This window comes from Malaclemys terrapin, chromosome 2 (genome assembly GCF_027887155.1).
Source record: "Malaclemys terrapin pileata isolate rMalTer1 chromosome 2, rMalTer1.hap1, whole genome shotgun sequence".
Classification (NCBI taxonomy): Eukaryota; Metazoa; Chordata; order Testudines; family Emydidae; genus Malaclemys; species Malaclemys terrapin.
Window position 1 is genome coordinate 268,327,180 of NC_071506.1, and position 21,006 is coordinate 268,348,185.

General features: G+C 44.9%; 1 protein-coding gene across 1 annotated transcript; it reads left to right on the top strand.

Moving 5' to 3' along the window:
* Window positions 1-1,827: 1,827 nt before the first annotated feature.
* On the top strand, window positions 1,828-19,545 carry SHH (sonic hedgehog signaling molecule). Its single transcript, XM_054021126.1, has 3 exons — window positions 1,828-2,370; window positions 7,444-7,705; window positions 14,754-19,545. The coding sequence occupies exons 1-3, from the start codon at window positions 2,062-2,064 to the stop codon at window positions 15,461-15,463; spliced, it is 1,281 nt and encodes a 426-aa protein (XP_053877101.1). The 5' UTR covers window positions 1,828-2,061; the 3' UTR covers window positions 15,464-19,545.
* The last annotated feature ends 1,461 nt before the right edge of the window (window positions 19,546-21,006 follow it).

A 21,006-nucleotide genomic window follows, 5' to 3' on the forward strand; every position in this document is an offset into this window, starting at 1 on the left:
CACCCTAGCACTATCTAATCAACTGTTACATCAAGTCATGCTGTTTGAGGCAACCACATCAAAAGAATATACGGTTTTTTGTATAAGTTATATATTCCCTGTATCTTCTCTTGGCACGCGCACACACACACACAAGTTAGTTTAAAAAATAGTGTCAAGCAGGTATTTAGCTGTTGTACAACTTGTTTCTTAAACTAAGTTACTTCTCTGTGAGAAGTGAAAAGGTAAATCTTTCCAGATTCCAAGTTTAAAAATGGAAAGGGGAAATCAATGAAGTAGTAAAAATAATAAAAAGAAAATTACTTGTCTTTTTTCTTAGGGGAGGATCACAGGTTGAAATCGGTCTGTCAGTTTTGAAAGTTCATTTGCCTTTAAAAAACTGTCTAAAGGAAAATCACATACAGTCCTCTGAAACTCTGGTATTCTGTGTGTTACAGCTTAGGACAGAAAACTTTTTAGCACTTAAAACTATGTTGGTTTTTGTAAAGTCCATTTTTACCCGGTTTAAGTTGATTCAACTTAGTTATGTCGGAGACTGGAAAACTCCCATGTGCACCTTGTCCCAAAAAGTTTGTCCTTTTAAATAAAGTGGATTTTTTTTTCCTGAGAAGGGGAACTTTTGGATTACTTCAACGTGTCGCTTAGGATTTTCAAGAACTCTTTAAAAAAGTCTTTAAAGTTTCTAAATTCTTGGACAAATTGTATTTTCTTTGGAGCAAAAGCAAATGAGCTCTTTACAGAAACAGAAGTGTTTGTTCATAGTGGGACGCTGCTTTTCTGTCTAACCTGCTTTATCAGCACCATCTCTTTGCGATTTTGCTCGTCTCTCAACACCTTTGTCTGATTAGTAGCTTTTGGAGATCGGGATAAAGACATCACTTGCCACGCTGCATAAGATAACAATTAATTTAACATTAAACTTATCCTCTTTCCATTCACTTTACTTGGCTCGATCTCTGGTAATTGTGTTTGCGGATGCTTTCAATACTATGCTTTTCTAAAAACTTAATGACACCCCACAAGAAGGTATAAGGGTTTTAAATGCACTTCTTAGAGTTAGACCAAAGAAACAAAGCATAGTGTCCCAACATGCTCAGGACATCAGAGTCTGGTCTTTTTTTAATCAGTTCGCTGCTTGTTTCTTTCTTCAGGTACAATATTTTCTTATTTTAAGTTGTTTTGTAATAAAGTACCATTTAAACATCTATATACTCTGCAATTGCATCATATAAAAATTATACACACAAACTTTATAAAACTACCATTTTATATTTAAAAATATACTTTTTTTCCTCCCCTACGCCAGTCACTTACCTGCTGAAAAAGTAAATGTGTTTGAAAAGTCGTATTGCTTTCATGCAACATTTCTTTTCAAAGAAAAAGAAAGATTCACTTAGACGGGTTAATTTTCAAATGGCTAGTCATTTTGCTCCTGAAAGATTATTTTTCAAAGTTGTTTGATAGCCAACTTTTTATTTTATTTTTATTTTCATTTAAACCCGTCCTTAAAAACTTGAAATGCAGTAAGGCAGCCTGCTAATATTTTTATTTCACAGAGACATCTGTTACTCCTGCTGACAAATGTACCACTCTGCCAAGAAAGTTTAAAAAAAAAAACAGCATGTAATTGATGTTATCCCAAGAAAGCGCTATCTCCACCCCTTTCAGCTCCAAGCCCTTCAGGTAAAAGAAAAAAAAATATCTTTCAAGAATTTGTTGCCTTTTTGAGGGTTAATACATCAGAAGACAAGCTTGTCTCGCCTTGGCCAATCAGAACTCGGCTCTGGCAGCTATAATATAGAACTAAAGGCAGACTCCTCTCACAAGCGTCTCTAGCCTTGCTACCATTAAAATCAGACCCTTTTTGTCTCTCGATTGCTGTCTCACGACCAAACTCCGATGTGTTCCGTTATCAGCGACCTAAAGCCTGCCATTCCAACACCTGTCTTGCTAGGGATCGGTGGATAGTGTACGATTCAGAAAGCAGACAAGGACGTAGGAAGAGAGATCTAGAGAGACAGCCAGGGATAGACACAGAGAGCTTTGAAGTAATTGGATTCAATGGACGAAATGCTGCTGTTGACAAGAATTCTGTTGGTGGGCTTCATCTGCGTTCTTTTGGTCTCCTCTGGGCTGACTTGTGGACCAGGCAGGGGTATTGGAAAAAGGAGACACCCCAAAAAACTGACCCCTTTAGCCTATAAGCAGTTTATTCCCAATGTGGCAGAGAAGACCCTAGGGGCCAGTGGAAGATATGAAGGGAAGATCTCAAGAAACTCCGAGAGATTTAAAGAACTAACCCCAAATTACAACCCTGACATTATTTTTAAGGATGAAGAGAACACTGGAGCTGACAGACTGATGACTCAGGTAGAGCTACATAGATACATATATTTTTATTTGTTAGCATATCTGAGCAATCATAAATTAAAACGTCTTAGCATTTTTGAAAGACACCCCTGCCCCCCCCCCAAAAAAACCTCATCGGTTAGATTCATATTTAAATATCCAGTTAAGTTTGCAGGGGCATATAGCCATAAATATATATTTGTTGGGGTTTTGTGTAATACTTACAATTATAACCTTGCCATAATGTTCCCTGTAACTTGGTTAGAGATTTCTGTTTGCATTTGTCCCCAAGGCTGCACTTTGATCAAACGAATTGTATACAGCTAAGAGGACCCCAAGTGTCTAGTGACCGCCAGGCCACTCTTTCATTATTACAAATGCAGTCATCGGTTGGTACAGATGCTGACTTTTTTATATTTATTTTATTACCCTTCATTATTGTTGTTTGCAAGCGGATTCTAAATTTAGTACCTATGGAGTCTTGCACTCACAAAAGGCAGCTGAAGTCCAATCGACCATTACTCTCCTGTTTCTGTATTATATAGCTTGTATTGCAAAACCATCCTTTGCAATTGTGCCCATCAGAGCGTAAATATATTGATATTTCTTTAAGGATGCTCGCCACCAATGCTCTGGTACTTCCAAATGGGAGGGACTTGCAACTTATCAGCATTGCATCACTTCTGTTTTAAAAATCAGATGGCACAAGGTTTACAGCTGAATAAATATTGAATCGGGAGTGAATCAGAATGCGGAACCATTGTATGCAAAAAATAAACCCTCCCAAACAGACACATTATAATAATAAATATTGTTATTGCTCACGGAGAGATAGGTGAAAGCAATTAGTCTCCCAGTTCTAGAGTTTTTGAAACTACATGGAATCTAGATGCCATCTAGACACTGGAAATGGGTTTCATCCAAATATAGGTCAACAGCCTCCCCCCTCCCTTCCCACTATTAATGTATTTTAAGTCCCTCCTTCAGTGCTATAATATAACTCGGCTGCAAGAATCGCGTTGAGCATGGGAAGAATTTCCTAAACTCTCCCCTTTGCCTCGGCTTGATTTTCCGCACGTTTACTAGGTTTATTTGGGCGAGGGACGTGTCTCCTCCAATCTCCTCCCGACCACCTTAAATCTTACTGTACCTATGAGTGTTGACGCGCGCGCCTCTGCCAGATAGAAGCGCGAGCCTCAATTAAATATGCACAGGCCACGGTGCAGAGCATGTTGTGTAGAGAGTTCCCAGTCCAATTCGATAGCAGCTTTAATCTCGCCTCCTAATGCAAGAGAAAGGCAAGTGAGAGAGGAGGACTATTGTGGCATGCATTGTAAGATCCAGTCCAGTCCCTCTTATAGCCCTCGGTCATCCTCCCTTGCTGAAAAGATGCAAGACAGTGCGCCAAGTCAGACACATCTCGCATTTTCAGCTCCACTTACTCCTCTTTTATCGATCGCAACGGCTAGGATTTCAGTTTGTATCCTTTTTAATACGGCAAATGCTGCTGCTGCTGTTGCTGCTGCTGCTAGGAAGCCCCAGAAAAAAAAAAGAAGACGTGCTTTTATGTGTGTGTGTGTGTGTGTGTGTGCGTGTAATTAGACACACACAGACACACCATACTCATGAAAGAGCAAATGAAGCTTAGGTGTAGAGAGGAAGAGAGAAGGAGAGCCAGACAGAGATTGAAATACAGAGGGAAAGAGATGGAGACCCACAGAGGAAGGGAAAATGTGTGATGGTGTTTTTTTTAAAGGGGGGCGGTGGGCTGAAGAGGGGGAGACCCCAGCGTGTGTGGTAGTGTCTCCTTTCTCCTCTACTGCAGCCTTGCATGTGCCTTGTCTCTCTAGCTGCCCTTCCCTGGGAATACTGAGCCTTCTACATGGCTTGCCACTCTCGCTGCAATAGCTGGCAGCATTTGAACTTCTGACCTTCTGTCAACTTCCCTCAGACGAACGAAACGAAAACAAATACTTTTTCCTTCAGCGACTATTCTCGTTCCTGACACACAAGAAGGGGGGGGGGGGGGTAGATAACGCCGCTCTGCCTCATAGCCCAGCTTAGGTACCACACCAAAATAAGAGATCAACGTCTGGCTGCAGCTTCATTACTGAACCCCCTTTGGGGAGCAAGAGAGGGGAGAAAGGGACATCGGTGATTGCATAATGATATTGGGGGAGGGGAGAGGAAGGGACAAGAGTGATCTCATACCCCTGGCTGGGGCTGGGGCGAGGTAATGGGGTGATTGAACAGTAGTGAGCCTGTAGCAATGTTCGGGGTGGGTTGGAAGGGGAATTGCTCGGTGGTCTTCCAATAACAATATTGTAGGGAGGTGGTGGGAAGCTGCCGCTGACATCAGAATTCCCTCCTATTGCAATCCTACAACGAGCTGGGCCAATCTCTTTCTTTCTCTCTCAATCAGCAACCTCTTGTTCTGTTAAATTCAAGCCTTTAAATGCCTGCTTCACAAGCCCTTCAACCATGGAAAGCTCTTCCCTGAATGGAATTGTTAAACTTTCAGAATCGTTGCTGAATGCATTAGCTGCTAGTTAATATTAACTTAAGAAGGGGAAAAAACGCAGAGCTAGGTAAGTCAGGTTCTCAACTTTGCAGGTGACAACAGCAGTTTGCTGAATGCCCCCCCTCCCCGCCCCATACACACACACACACACACAGCAACCATTGGCTGGATCTGTGAACGAGATAAGGGAGCCAGGTCAATATGATAAAGCTGGAATTTGTATGAAATAAAATAGAAATCTAGTGCCATACAGGCACACAACCGGTGCATGATGTGAGGAATTTGGAGATCAACTTGGCATTTAGGAAGCCCACCGGGTTGTTTACACTGACAGGTACCTGTTAAGTGTTTCCTTCAAGCAATTCATTTGTGAAGAGATTAGGGGCTGGCAGGAGAGGGCTTGTTGAACAACTTTGCCTCCACACAAAGCGTTAGTGGAGGCAGCCCTGCTGAGTTTCACGGTGGCTGAACAGAATTGGGCTTGATTTGTGGCACACGACCCAATGAATTAATAAATAGTCTGGCCTTCACGGCTTTTGACTCTGACAATCCAGTTCAGTCAATATAAAAGGAACGAAAGTCCTTTAGTAGGTCGTTCCTTTCCCTTTTAGTTTGCCAGAGAGACTTTAGCTCATATTTATAGGGGAAGGAGCTGGAATAGCAAACCCGCCTCGTCTACTCGCCTCCCTACTTGTTTTCTTAGTTATAAAATAACATGGCTTTAGATTGCTGTGCAGCTAAGGGCTTTCTCCTTGTCAGTGGCCTAAAACGTTGCATGTTTCGCCTTTTTCTCACAGTCTATCTGCGAGAGAGAAATTCACAAGCTAAACTTCCTTATGGTATTCTGCTTTTCCTAGACTAACGTCACATTAAAGACCAAACAATCAGCTCTTTCCATAAAAGTGTTAAGTCACATGGAACAATCGGCCAGGGAGTCCAAAGTGGACTCACCAGGGCATTTTATATTTAACTGCCACCGAAGTATTGCTAGGGTATCTCTTTATGGCTGTAATATACGCGCTGGAACTTTCCTGTTGAGCAATCCGGTCACGTACCTAAAAGTAGTGTAGCAGGAATCATGCAAGTTTTTTCCCCCCTTCTGGGAGCTGTGAAAAGAACCTTTGTGGTGGGTTATTTTACACATTGATAACGTTTTGGGGTGAGTCCTCCTGTAGAAAGCCAAACATCCCTACCCACTTGATGCGTTTGCCTTTAGCTTTACTCAACTGCAGATATTGGTTTGACTGCAACAGTCAAATATCCATATCGTGAAACGGCTTTGTCCTTTTTAAAACAAATTAGCTGGCAATATGCTGTAGTCTCACATTTGCAAAGGTGCCTGAAATGTATATTGCTTTTCTAATCCTCACTGGGTGTGGATGGTAGATGACCTTTTTCTAGAGCTCATTAATTCATGCAGAGCAGTATTCTATTTAAACTCTGGGATGTGATAAGAATCTACCCAAACGTTTCGTACTTTATTTAGAATGATCTCCTAGCTCCGTCCTCCCTCTTTGCCCCTCCTTTACACATTTGTCCATAACCCCTTACAATTTCTCGCCGAACTGCCGGGTCCTGCCTGGTAAATTTCATAAAATCAAGACAACATAAAGGAAAGGAGCTAGTTAAAGAAAACAGAAAGTTAATAATGTGGCAGTGGTCTATTTAGTTAAAAGAATGTGGCACTCCATATCAAGAATGCTTGTTGTCACTCCCGGTTTCATATTCTACGATAGCTCACCTCTGGGTTTGTTGGTTTTTAACATTGCTATCAACTTGATCCCTCTCTGCTTCTCATTCTTTCCCCTAAGAGATATCGGGTGGGTTTGCTCTTATATATACACGTATGTATATTTCAAGCAGGATGAATGTTTCTAGTCCAGGCTGGTCTAAGGACTCTAGTGAGTGATCTGCGAAGGAAAAACTCCTTCTAGCACAGAAAGGCTGTTAACGCGTACGGAGAACCTTTTCATCACCGACTTAAGTTGAAAAGACCCGGAGAGACATTGCAGGGAAAAATATTTGACTCCCAGATGTATGGCAAGTGTTTGTCTTTTGGAAAACTTTACTGTGCTCCCAACAATGTGAAAATGCACGTCTTAGTTGGAGGAATGAGGAGAGATCGTGTCATGCTTCTGACACTCAAACAGGTTGCAGGCTGTAAGAAAGTGGGCGATCGTTTAAAAGAATGGTTATATTTCGACCCCACTCACTTCGTATTATCCGGGCTTCCACCTTCTCTGCACCGACCTCACTTTACTTCCTACATCAGACTAACAGGCTTGCCCATTAGGTATCCGAGAAGCTTTTCAATTCCCCTAGACTGGCCCCTTGCACGGATATATAGGGCGAAGTCACAGGAGTTTTGCCCTTGACTTCAATGATAGTGGGCCCAGGATCACAGTTTACTGACTGAGCATAGCTGAGGCTTTGTCCATAGTCTTTAACTCTTGAAATGCCAGGTGTGAGTTATTTTAATAGGGGAGGGGGGGTGTCAGTGGCCAGGGGGTGCTGTATAAATGCCACAGTGCCCGTGCAATGCGTGTGCCCCTTGTGTGCCCCTGTCCCTGCAGAGATGCAAAGACAAGCTGAACGCCCTGGCTATCTCGGTGATGAACCAGTGGCCCGGAGTGAAGCTGAGGGTGACCGAGGGATGGGATGAAGATGGGCACCACTCCGAGGAGTCGCTGCATTACGAGGGCCGGGCCGTGGACATCACCACCTCGGACAGGGACCGCAGCAAGTACGGCATGCTGGCTCGGCTGGCGGTAGAGGCTGGCTTCGACTGGGTCTACTACGAGTCCAAGGCCCACATCCACTGCTCCGTCAAAGCAGGTAAGGATGACAGCTGAGCCTCCTGGCTCACCGCGGCTGGCACCCCAGCCCTGCCCGGGGGCGTCTAGGCAAAGCACCCTTAAGGACGGTGGGACTCAGGCCTGACAGGTTGGACCCGTACGGGAGAATAGAAGTATCCCAGCAACAGGGCGTGTGAACCCCTCCCAAGGCAGCCACTGAAGGGACTACAGCACCACTGGGGGCCTACGACGGGAGGGGCACTCCCCAAGGCTAAGCCCTGGATCTGCTGCTGCTTGGGCCAAGCGCAGGTTGCATCAGAACCGGGCACTTGACCTGGGGGAGGATGCGGTTATCCAGCCATTGCTTTGCATAGCGGCTGGGCTTCTCTTCCCATTTAACTGATTTCGAGCCATACATAACTTCGGGGCTTGGTCCCATTTATGAGCCAGCCTCGTCCTGTGCTTCTCTGCCTACGTAGGAGGGGGCTATTAGGAGGACAATGTAGATTTAGAGTGGAGTTTACAAAGGCAGGGGAAAGCCCTCATTCCGATCACCGTGACAATCTGGGCAGAGAACTGATTCGGATATTAATACGGTTCTCTAGCTTTCTCACTCTGCGTGCGGGGGGGGGGGGGGAATGCATGGCACCTCTATAGCCCTAGATTAATCATAAGGATGCAAAAACCTGCAGCCAACTCCACCACTCTGTTAAAGTAGTGATCCCCTCCCGCCCCGACTGAGCCCACAGCTCTGCAAAATAACAGTCGTCCCCCCTGGCATTTCTTTTTTTCTAAATTCACATAGTATCTTACAAACAAATATCGTGACCATTTTAAAACATCTAGCTGGCTGCACGCCCCGAAGTCTAGTATTATTGCTATTGCCAACAGGACCTGCTAGTGTGCGCAGGAAAAAGAAAATTAATGCCATTCATGGCTTAATCTGTAGCCGCTAGGAAACCCCAGGATTTTTTTCCCCTGTGCTTACAACGCCACATGCTGTTTCAACAAAGGAATAACTTGCTAACAATAAATCGCGAAATTTGAAACTTCATTTCTGCGCATAAATTGACGCTTTTAGCAAAACTGTTAACAGTGCATCGCAGAAGAGCTGGGTTTTTCACCTCTAAGTGTTTGTTGCATAGCATCTAAACTGTATTTTAATAGCCTCTTTTAGCCAAGAAACACTTTTAAAGTGTCAAGAAATACTTAGTTGTGAAAGAAAATAATTACTCCCTCTCTAAATATATCTGTTTGCTTAGAAGTAAGGTAACTAGGGGCCTGATCCTGCTCCCATTCAAAGCAATAGCAAGACTTCCATTGACTCTACTGGTAGCAGATCAGACCCCCTTAACCAGCTTTACATTCCTGGGTTGATGAAGAGCTACACTTCGCTGGCCAATGCAGGCTTTACATTGAGCCTGTGATATTGCTTTGGTTAATCTTCTGGTCTTATTTAGCCAAAGAAATCTCTACAAAGTTGCTAGTGATATTAAATGTCCTTTTCTATAGTAAAGATCTCAGCTCAAGGTGTCTGTTTGTGATGCACAGTAACCTTATTCCAAATGAACATAATCCAACTCCATGTATATTTCATAGGAGAAGAATAATTCCAAGAGAACAAATCTACTCATTAAAATTCCACACACACTTGGAGGTTTGGGGTAATATTTAGTGCATGTCAGGCAGGGTCGTGTGACTGTACTACACGGGCTTCAAGAGAGCAGGCTTGAATTCCGCCAGCTAAGTCTGATTTCAAATTGTCAAAACCTCGTTTCATGACAGAGAATCTTATGAGAAGATTAAACCCTATAATTCCAGGCAGGAAGATTCTTTATCTAGATCTCTATTTGCAAAAAGTATGATCCCGGAGATTGGAATGCAAAGAAGAGTTCCCCCAAGGTCTGAATTATTGTCATCAGGACAGAGAAGAGAGGCTGGGGTGGTAAAAGGGACATTGATAATGGGCTACTGCAAGTATTTAGAGCAAGCTCCTACATTTAAAATTCAAATACACATCTTGAGTGTCTTGGAAAAGTGGCTCTGCTGTGCAAATAGTGCTTGGAAGGTCCTGGTTTTTTGGAGAGTATGTGTGTGAATTGGCACATAGGGTTTCTGCACCTGAACAAATAGGGGGAGAGGGGTGGGGGGAAGAAGCTGGGAAAAAAATGGAAGTGTCCTCTCTTCCAAGAGTGTCTGCATTTATTACATGAATCAGAATGACAATGCTGATCCTTTATTGGATTTTAATTAGAGAACCCAAACAGCACTGCTCAAAGCAGCAGATTTTCACACCTCTGCCAATTCACTGGCATGTTTGTAGAGTTGCTACACTACTAGATCTATTCATCAAGCCCCTGAATATGCAAACAAAGCTCAAGCAAGAGCTTTACTCGGGGCTTGTCCTAAGGTGTAGTTTGCTAGGAAAGGACTCTACATAAAGCGCATAGCTCGTTTGTTGCCATGTTCTCAGTGAAGAGGCCTTGGAGATCTTGCTGTTCCATTTCTGAAGCACAAGTGATAAAGTCGTTAGCAAATCAATAACATTCTAATTTTCGCCCTTCCTGTCCTTCCTGAGAAAGTCATTAGGAGACTCTGCAAGTATTTATTTAAATCATAATAGCTTATGCACCAGCTACAGAGGCACAAAAATAAAGTCTGTATCTGTGGTCTTACAACTTTTAGGAGGAAAATTACTTGGACTAGAAATTGGCACACTTAGTAACTGGGAGAAAACTGCAGTGAAATCAAGTGAGGGAGCAAGAATGGAAATAAATTTTATCAAATGTCCTGGCTACAGTGGAATACTGTGGGTGCAACCAAATACACAAAAATGTAACTAGGGTGTTCAGGAACACCCAGGAATCACTAGGTGAAATTCCAGACCCTACGCTATGGAAGAGGGCAGAATAGACAGTCATGCCGGTCCCTTCTGGCCTGAAAAGCTTTTACATTTCTACATATTATAGTAATATTTTCAAGGACAGAGAATTCAAATCCATAAATGTGGGTTGATCTTGTTTTTAAAATGGCTAGGATTTCTCTGAAGGACTAATAATGAGGCAGTGGTGACAGAATAACCAAGAGCCCCAAAATTTAGGATCAGGTTAAAACTTAGCCCCAATGACTAGCCTGTCCTTGTGCATAAAGTAGAGGGTGTTTTAAGGTTAGATAGGGGGCTAGAGAGGGTGGGGGGAAACACTCCTTAACTGGGCTGAGCAGAGACTTTTGACTTAGTGAGGGAGGCAAATACTCTCTTATCTGGGGGGGAAGGAGCTGCAGAGAATCCTCACCTGGTGTGTGGGCACAGAGACTGCTGTGAGGGAGTGCTCAGAAGTTCCTAAGGCAATGAGAGGCAGGAGGATCTAGTGGATAGGACAGTAGACTAAGGGCTTGTCAACACCTAAAATACAACAGTGGCACTGCTGTGGCACCTCAGTGTAAATATTACCTATGCCCATGGGAGGGGTTCTCCTATCAGGGTAGGTACTACACCTCCCTAAGAGGCAGTAGCTACGGCAACGGAAGAATTCTTCCATCCCCCTAGCACTGTCTACCCCAGGCGTTAAGCTGGTAAAACTACATCCCTTGGGTGTGGATTTTTTACATCCCTCAGAGACATAGCTATGTTTAAGTAAGTTCCCAGTGTAGACCAGTCCTAAGGCCAGGGGTGTGAAAAAAAATACCCCCTAACAAAAATTTACGAATGAAAAGTGCCGGTGTGGACAGCAGTTTGTTGGTGGAAGATGCTCTCTCGTTGGGGGTGGTTTTATTTTGCCAGCAGGAGAGCTCTGTCCTGCCAGCAAGGAGTGGCTACACTGCATACCTTACAGCGGCAGCCATGCCATGTAAGGTGCACAGTATAGACCTTGCCTAAGAGTCAGGAGCCCTGGGAGCGAAGTCTAGCTCTACCATTGACTTGCTATGTGACATTAAGCCAGTCACTTCACTTCTCTGTGCCTCTGATTCCCCTTCCGCCCTTTGCTTTTGGCTGTATTAGGTCTGTTCTACACTACAGACCTATAATCGGTAGATCTATAAAAAGAACAGGAGTACTTGTGGCACCTTAGAGACTAACAAATTTATTAGAGCATAAGCTTTCGTGGACTACAGCCCACTTCTTCGGATGCATACAGAGTGCCACAAGTACTCCTGTTCTTGCGGATACAGACTAACATGGCTGCTACTCTGAAACCGGTAGATCTGTTACTCAGGGATGTGAAAAATCCACCCCCCTGCGTGACATATACCGACCTAACCCCCTGGGTAGACAGTGCTCTTGGTGGGAGAACTTGACTCAGCTAATGCCTCCCAGGGAGGTGAATTAACTAGGCCAACGGGAGAGCTATCTCCTGTCGGCCAATGTCTTCATTGAAGTGCTACAGCGGCTACGCCAATGCAGTGTTTTAAATGTAAACTTGCCCTTACACTGTCTATGAATTGGCAGCACAACTATGGCGAGTGTAGACACTTGCTAAGCGACAGAAAGCATCTCCCATCACTGTAGTTAATCCACCACTGAGAGGCAATAACTAGGTCCACAGAATTCTTCCGTCAGGCAGGTCTACAGTACAGCCTGAGTTGATATAATTTACGTCACTCAGGGGTGTGAAAAAGCCCCCCCCCCCCCAGTGACACAAGTTTTGCGCTGTCCACACAGGTGCTATGTCGGTGGGAGACATAGCTTCCGCTTCTCACTGAAATTGAGTAATTATGCCGATGGGAGAGCACTCTCCTGTCAGCATAGCGCATCTTCACCAGATACACTACAACAGTGCAGTAGCACCAATGTAGCACTGTCCTGTAGACTTACCCAACCTAGCAGCATCTATCCCAGGGGGTTAGGTCAGTTTAACTATGTATCTCAGGGGTGTGATTTTTTCATAGCCATGAGCAGTGTAGCTAGGTCACCCTAAATTGTAAAAGTGCACAATTTAACTATGAACTTTTCTACTGGGGAAACTGACTGGAATAAAGTATTCCACATGGACATGATATTGCAGAATAAAAGTGATTTTATTCCAGAATAACAACTCCACTTTGGAAGTGCACTAATTATTCAGGATTAAAGTATCTTTTTTTCCAGAGTAGTGTCCACATGGGGAGCTATTCTGGAATAGTTACTGCAGAATAGGTCATTTTGCAATAGCTATTCTGGTCAATTTCCCCCATGTAGACAAGGCACCATTAATTTTGAAACTGATCCAGTTAAACTGGCCCAACCCCCATCTAGTATAAACCACTTACACTGGTTTGTTAGCTTATATTGAGTTAGCTTCAGCTTCAACTTCAACTGGATGGTTGCCCGTTCTGTTCATTCCTCTGAAGCAATGGGACTGGTCACTGTCAGAAGACAGGCTATTGGTCTACATGGACCATTGGTCTGACCCTGTATGGCCGTTCTTATGTTCTTTGTAATGTAAGTGTAGCTACAAAGGAGGCTGCACCACTTTCACAAGATCAGTTTTATTACTTTAGTGAAAGCGGAGCACTTTTCTAGACAAGGCTTTAACTGTCTTGTCTAGTTAGACTGTGAACTCCTTGGGGCAGGGACTGTCTCTGGTGATGTGTATATCTGATGCCTCACTCACAGGGGCCCTGGGGCCTCTAGGCCCTATTGTACTACTATTAATGGAGGAAGTGGGGGGGAGGATGCAAAAACTCCTAGTAGAGGAAGGGGTTCACAGCTACTAACCTGAGCTGGAAAGGTGGCATGCAAAGGCCACTGCTATAAATGTGTGCACTGAAACTCATAACCTGAGGTGTGGAATGCAGACAACTCCTAACCTGGGGATATGGGGAGGAGGACGCTGAGCAGACTTGGCTAGGGAATGTATGTCTTTTGGGAGAGGAGGTGGGGGGACTGTGGGATGCAGAGAGCCCCTGCCCTTGGTTCTATGGGTGTGTGTGTGTGCAGAGAGCCCCTATTCTTGGTTGTACGGGGGTGGGGGGCAGGATACAGAGAGTCCCTGCCCTGGGCTGGGGGAGGAGGGGGAGAGATGCAGAGAACCCCTGCCCTTGGCTCTATAGGGGGAAGGGGGGGCGGGATGCAGAGAGACCTTGCCTTTGGCTCTATAGGGGGAAGGGGGGCGGGATGCAGAGAGCCTCTGCCCTTGGCTCTATGGGGGGAGGGGGAATGCAGAGGGCCCCTGCCCTTGGCTGTATGGGGGGCCGGGGAGGCGGGATTCAGAGAGCCCCTGCCTCTGGCTCCATGGGGAGGGGGTGGGATGCAAAGAGCCCCCTTACCTTTGGCTCTATGAGGGGCAGGATGCAGAGAGCCCCTGGGTAGACTGTGTGTTGGGACAAGAATTGAAGCCAACCCATAGGCTGAAAGGGTGGGATGCAGAGCAGCTGGCCTGATGCCTGTGTGTAGGATGCAGACAGTGGAGGTCGCAGAGACCCCCTGCCCTTGGCTCTGTGGGGAGCGGGGGGATGCAGAGAGCCCGGCGGAGGGCGGGGGTGCAGACGAACGGGAGCGGGGGGGGGTGCAGAGAGCCCGGGGGGGGGGTGCAGACGAACAACGGGAGCGGGGCGCAGAGAGCCCGGGGGAGGGTGCAGAAGAACAGGAGCGGGGGGCGCAGAAGAACGGGAGCGGGGCGCAGAGAGCCGGGCGGGGGGGGGGGCGTGCAGAGAGCTCGGGGGGGAGGGTGCAGAAGAACAGGAGCGGGGGGCGCAGAAGAACAGGAGCGGGGCGCAGAGAGCCGGGCGGGAGCGGGGCGCAGAGAGCTCGGGGGGAGGGTGCAGAAGAACGGGAGCGGGGCGCAGAGAGCCCGGGGGAGGGTGCAGAAGAACGGGAGCGGGGCGCAGAGAGCTCTGGAGGAGGGTGCAGAAGAACGGGAGCGGGGCGCAGAGAGCTCGGGGGGAGGGTGCAGAAGAACGGGAGCGGGGCGCAGAGAGCCCGGGGGAGGGTGCAGAAGAACGGGAGCGGGGCGCAGAGAGCTCTGGAGGAGGGTGCAGAAGAACGGGAGCGGGGCGCAGAGAGCTCGGGGGGAGGGTGCAGAAGAACGGGAGCGGGGCGCAGAGAGCCCGGCCCGGGGCCCCCTCGTCCGCCCCCGGCTCTAACCCGTGCGCCTCTCTCGCCCGCACAGAGAACTCGGTGGCCGCCAAGTCGGGCGGCTGCTTCCCGGGCTCGGCCACGGTGCACCTGGAGCAGGGCGGCACGAAGCGGGTGCAGGACCTGAGCCCCGGGGACCGCGTGCTGGCGGCGGACGCGCAGGGCCGGCTGCTCTACAGCGACTTCCTGGCCTTCCTGGACCGCGAGCACGGCGCCCCCAAGCTCTTCTACGTGATCGAGACGCGGCAGCCGCGCGCCCGCCTGCTGCTCACCGCCGCCCACCTGCTCTTCGTGGCGCCTCCGCACAACCACTCCCAGCCCGAGCCCGAGCCCGCCCGCAGCCGCGCCCTCTTCGCCAGCCGCGTGCGGCCGGGCCAGCGGGTCTACGTGCTGGGCGAGGGCGGCCGGCGGCTGCTGCCCGCCGCGGTGCACAGCGTCTCCCTGCGGGAGGAGGCCTCGGGGGCCTACGCCCCGCTCACGGCCCAGGGCACCATCCTCATCAACCGGGTGCTGGCCTCCTGCTACGCCGTCATCGAGGAGCACAGCTGGGCGCACTGGGCCTTCGCCCCCTTCCGCCTGGCCCACGCCCTGCTGGCCGTGCTCTCCCCCAGCGCCAGCCTGCCCGAGGCGGAGCCCGCCCCCCCGGGCCTCCACTGGTACTCGCGCCTCCTCTACCGCATCGGCAGCTGGGTGCTGGACAGTGACTCCCTGCACCCGCTGGGCATGGCCGTGCAGTCCAGCTGAGAGCAGAGCAGCTCCGCACCGCCGCCAGGCCCAGGCAGCCGGGAGAGAAAGAGAGGGGGGAAAAAACAAACTCACAGGAAAAAGAAAAGGAAAAACATATTTTTAAAGGCGAGCACGGCTTAAGACATAATAATAATAATAAAAATAATAATAAAGTAGGACAGTCCAAAGTAGACTTTAAGGAAAATAAAGACCCCGGGAAGTTTTGTTCTGTTTAGTTTATAAATATATTATATATATATTTTTATTTGGTTGGTTATTTTGTTCTGTTCTCTTGGTTGTTGTTTTGTTTTTCCTCCTCTCCTGGATATTTATTGGTTTGGTATTTTGAATAGATGTTTTAAAATGGATATGAACCGGACCTTCAAGAGCCTTAAGAAGTTTCTTTGATAATTTATTATCACCTGAACTGCACTCACAGGGGAAAACATTATTTTGTGAGGCCAAGCAAAACGGCGCAGAGTCTATTTTTCTACATGTCACATGTGTCCTGACTTTCAGAAAGCAAAATTCTGTACTTTTCCCATCCCTCCATTGCAATGCTCCTTCTTTTCAGCAAGTCTAAACACAAACAAAAGACAAACTTCATGGGGTCCATAAATTATATTTTTGTACACAGAATTGTAAATTAGATTTTTTTGAGAGATCAATACTTAACTTGAATCACATTTCGTTTTTGAAATAGTGTAAAATATGAGAATATATTATTTTAATTTAAATAGTTTCAACTGTAACATCATTTCCTGTATTGTTTTTCATGTTTCTTAAATATTTTGCTTTGTAAAAACACCATTTGGCCACGTTCTTGGAAGTCAAGACTGTTACACAAACTTTTTATTTACAAAACCATAAGAAACTTTGTTATTTTTAACGTCAAAAAAAAGAAGAAATGTATTAGAAAATAATATTTTTTAAAAAAGCGCACATGGCGGTGATTCTGTGACGAAGGAGAGGGTAGTTTGTACAGAAGGGAAAAAAGGATGTTTTGCATTAATAAATTGAGAAATAACTGCTGTAAATTTACTAAAATGTATTTTTGAATATTTTGTAATAGTTTTAATAGTTTTATAGAAATAAAAATGTGCCATGCACAGTCTGGTTAGTATATAATAACTAAGAGTTCCTGGTGCATCCCATTTTTTTTCTTTTTGCTTATTGGTTTAGGAAACGTGATACCTAAAGAAATGCCCATTGTTTTCTTTAGATGTGTTGCTTATACTTTGAATTCTGCTAAACTTAAGGAAGTAACCAAATACATCACATCAGCTCTTGGGAAACCTCAGATTTGTTGTACTAACAGTAGAACCTCACTTATTCGCACTAATGACTAGCAGACACATTTTGGATTACTGCCGTCTGGACCAAGTCTTGCCACCCTTTCTCAGGCAAAACTCCACTGTTCCAGATTCTGTGTTCACTTAAGAACTCATCCAAAGACCACTGAAGGCAATGGGAATCTTTCCATTGACTTCTCAGAGGAGTACATTGGATCATTAAAGCAAGCTAATCTGCAAGTGAACCATGGTGCCCAAGAAGAGCCCCAGTGACTTCTATTAGTTTGCAGAAATGGGGTTCTCAACTGATGTAACTCTGGTGCAACCACACCGACTTCAATGAGGTACTCTGGATTCACACTGCTGTAGCTGAAAGAAGAATCTGGCCAGCAGATTTCAGTGGCTGTCTTGCCTGAGTAAAGATGCAGGGATTGGAGCTTTTTTAAAATCAACAAGGAAGAGAAAAAAAACACAGTATTCAAACAAACAAGGATATGACATCACCAAATCTACTTTTTCATTTATTCTGATGTATTATTTAGTTATAACTATTTATGATACTTCACACTATATTAGTAAATGTACTGGAGTGTATTCTGTAAAATTAGTGATGCAATCTGAGTAATAAGTGATTTCACTACTGTACTCAAGAGATGAAATCTTTGGGGTCTGACTATCAGGCTTTTGGTGAGAATTGTCACATGTGCTGATTAGCAAGGTGCCAGTTAGCGAGGTTCTGCTGTATTTGCTGATATCTCCCTACACCTCAAAGGACATTTTTCTATTTCAAAAAATTTGGCAAAACAGTGTGTGCATTTCAGATAAGAACACAATGTAAGGGAGACTTTCCTTGAACACTTTTTCTTCAGTTTTGATTACAATTAGGATGATTACACTTAAGTTACCATTTTGCTCCAGAAGTTTAGCAAAGTCCTCCCCTGAGCTGGAAAGCAACTACCTTGCACTCAGTCTTCCAAGAGGTCTGCTTGGGCTTTGAGGCTCTTGTAAGGTGGCAGTCTTGGGAGGAGGAGGTTCATAATTTTTTATCCTCAAAGTGTGTCAGTTTCTGGAGCAGTAGTAGGCGGTCATGGCTAAATTCTGATCATGTGTACATCATGTACAATTAATTGACAATTGGATGTGCTCTCTGTCCTCTGACAGTCTCCGGTTTTGTGACCTCTTTTCCCTCAGAAGTGTCTGGGATTGTGTGTACATCGATAGCAGAACCTGGGTGTGTAAGCTCTTTATGCTCAGAGTGTTGCAGTGTCTTGGAGTTGTGAACTACCTGTGTCAGAATATAGTCGTCTCTTTGGGAGGAGATTCAATCTCTTGGCCCACCATTTGTGGCACTGTTTTGAGGCCCAGTCCAGCTCTCACTGAAGTCAATGGGAGCCTCTTCGTTGAATTTAATGGGTGTTAGATCAGGCCCTTAGACAACAATCTCCTTGAGCTCAAAGTAGGACAACATCTGGGGTTTGTAAACTCTCTTACCTCAGAACATGGCAGTGCCTAGTCACTCTGAACTCAGACTATGACAGTGTCTGAGGCTGCAGATTCGGTCTTCCTTCTTTGGCAAAGTCTGGGGCTATAATCAATCTCAGCTCCAAATGTAGCAGTATTTGGATCGTAACGACTCCAGAATCAGTTTGTGGAAGTGTCTGGACACATAATCACTTCATGACCAGATGATGAGAGTGGCTGAGGCTGTAATCACTTTAAGCTCACTGGCAATGCATGGAGTTGTGCACTCTGCCCACAGAGTTTGGTCGGTCAGGGTTGTAAACTGTCTGCCACCCCGGAGTGGGATATTGCTTGAGATTGTAAACTGCTTGGCCTTACAAAGTGATGGCCTTGGGTTCGTAAAGTCATTCTCAGCTGTGCTGTGTCAATGTCATTAGGGTTGTAAACTCTCTGCCATTAGTGTATGCTAATACATCTGGGGTTATAAATGCCCTGAGCTCAGAATATGGATATTTCTGGGTATGTAAAATATGATCTCAAAACAAATGATTTTTTAGGAGTTTTGTCCTTAATGTGGCAGTCTGGGCATGTAAGCTCTCTTACCAGTATCTCTGACCAGCAGCTGGGGTTTTGTAAGGCCTCTACTGTTAGACTGTGACCATGTCAAAGACTGTACTTTCTCAGAGTTCACACTGTTACAGTGTTCAGGGATGCAGGCTATTGAACTTAAGGCACAGCTGTGTCTGGGACTGTACTATAAATCAGAAATGTTAGAGTTGAAAAAGACCTATTAGATCAGAGCCCATTCCCCTGAAAGGGTAGGACATAGTCCCCAGATGTTGCTGCAGTTGATCTTAGCCAAAAGGCCAAGAAGAGCTCAGAGCACTGCAGTGTGAGAGCAGCTAAGATGCTGGGTTATATTAGGATCAACTATTTTAGCCAAGTAAAGAAACACTGTGCTGTGTTTTCATTGCACATATTTCTAATGACTATATGCTCCCCTCTCACAATCCATTTATTACACCTCCTATTGATACCTTCAGAGCTTTATGTCTTGAACACCCCTCCATCTTATGCATTAGAAGTGCTTTGTTAGATGGATCAATAGAGAATCTATAACTAAAGCTCTCTTATGAAGGAACTACTGTCTTAACATTGTGCAAAAAGTTTAGGAAATGTCACAGTCCATTTTCAGGGTCTGAGTTTGTATAAAATGTACAAATAGTGGTGGCTACAGAATAGTTTATGACTAAATACATATCTATTACTGTTAAAATAATGTATAAGAATGTACTTGACGCTATTATCCTTGTGCTCTGTTGTTTGAATAATTAAAGAAATTACAGAGACTTCCTGAAATGTCTGTTATGTGACAGCATTCCTATCACATACTTTCAACTAGCTGGATGTTTTCCCCCTATGACATAAAACAGAATTTGGAGAGACCACATTTTACAAATCTCTCCCTTAAGTGCATGAATATTATGCATCCATGTGATTTTTCACTGGAGGTGCAATGGCGCTTATGACTCAGTTCAAACAAGAAAGGAATTCTAGGTGTGCCATTTTGTGCAACTATGGGAACCTTCTTTTCCCCCCGTTTAATACCCATGTAAACTGCGTAATATTTACATGTGAAATACTGTATGGCTATGCAAAAATCCCTAATTTGTCAAGCATTTTGGGAAGAAAGAAGAATAGAACACTAGTGCATGAAAAACTGCATGCACTTCTTAACCTGCCCCTCAGACTCAAAATGAGATATCATTCTAAGTAGTGTGGGGATTTTATGTTTATTTTCATTAATCTTAACTGATAATTAACACAACATCCAAATCTGAAATCCTTGTGTGCCAGGAACAGCAAATGAAACCAGAGGGAATTTGGGGTGCACAAGGAATGCAGGATCACAACCCCAATACATACGAATTAGATATGTCAAGCCAACCATCATAGTAAAAAGCAAGTCTTTCATTTCCTAGTTGCAATCCAGTTCTATCTCTCTCCCTCATCTTATTATAGATCAATCGATATATTTAGGCTATAACTGTGTTTGCATCAGTCTTCCTGAGCATTTCACATCATACTAAAGTTAAATGAGAGATTTGAATCAACTGAGTTTGGTGATAATTGGATAGCAAGTTTGCAGCTCCAGCATGACATCCATTTCAATTACAATGGAAAGGAAATACAAATGAACATTTTATTTTACTCATTAATGTGAGCTATAGGGGACCAGTAGATGTTCCTAAAATGCTGAAATTCGCTCTAACAGTTTCAGCCTTAATCTGGTGCAAACGTAACCAAAAAAAAAAAAAAAATGGATGGTGTGCCAAATTGGTCCTGCACCATTAAAAACAGTTGAATTTTGCCAGATTTTGATGGGAGCAGGAACAGGCACAATAAATACCAGTAGGCTGAAATTCGTAGAAGTGACCTCTAATTTTTGGTGCCTCAATTTTTGGGTGTTAAACTTTAGCTACATTAGGCTTGGCTTTCAGGAGCACAGAACACAAATTGGATGCTCAAGGAGAAGTGTCTAAAACTAAGGTTAGGCCCAAATTTTCAAACGTATGTCCCTAAACCTGCTCCTAGTAAAATCAATGGCAAAACTCCTCCTGACTTCAATTAGAGCCAGTCCAGTACATAACTGACCTAGTAGCTGTACTGCTGCCTTATTTCAATCTAGTCCTGTAAAGGATCCTTATGTAGCTGAATTTATTTAAAAAATGAAGTGTAAGAAAACTCTTACAGACAGGACTTGTGTGCAATTCAGAAATAAAACCATGAGCTCAGAGGAAATGGATT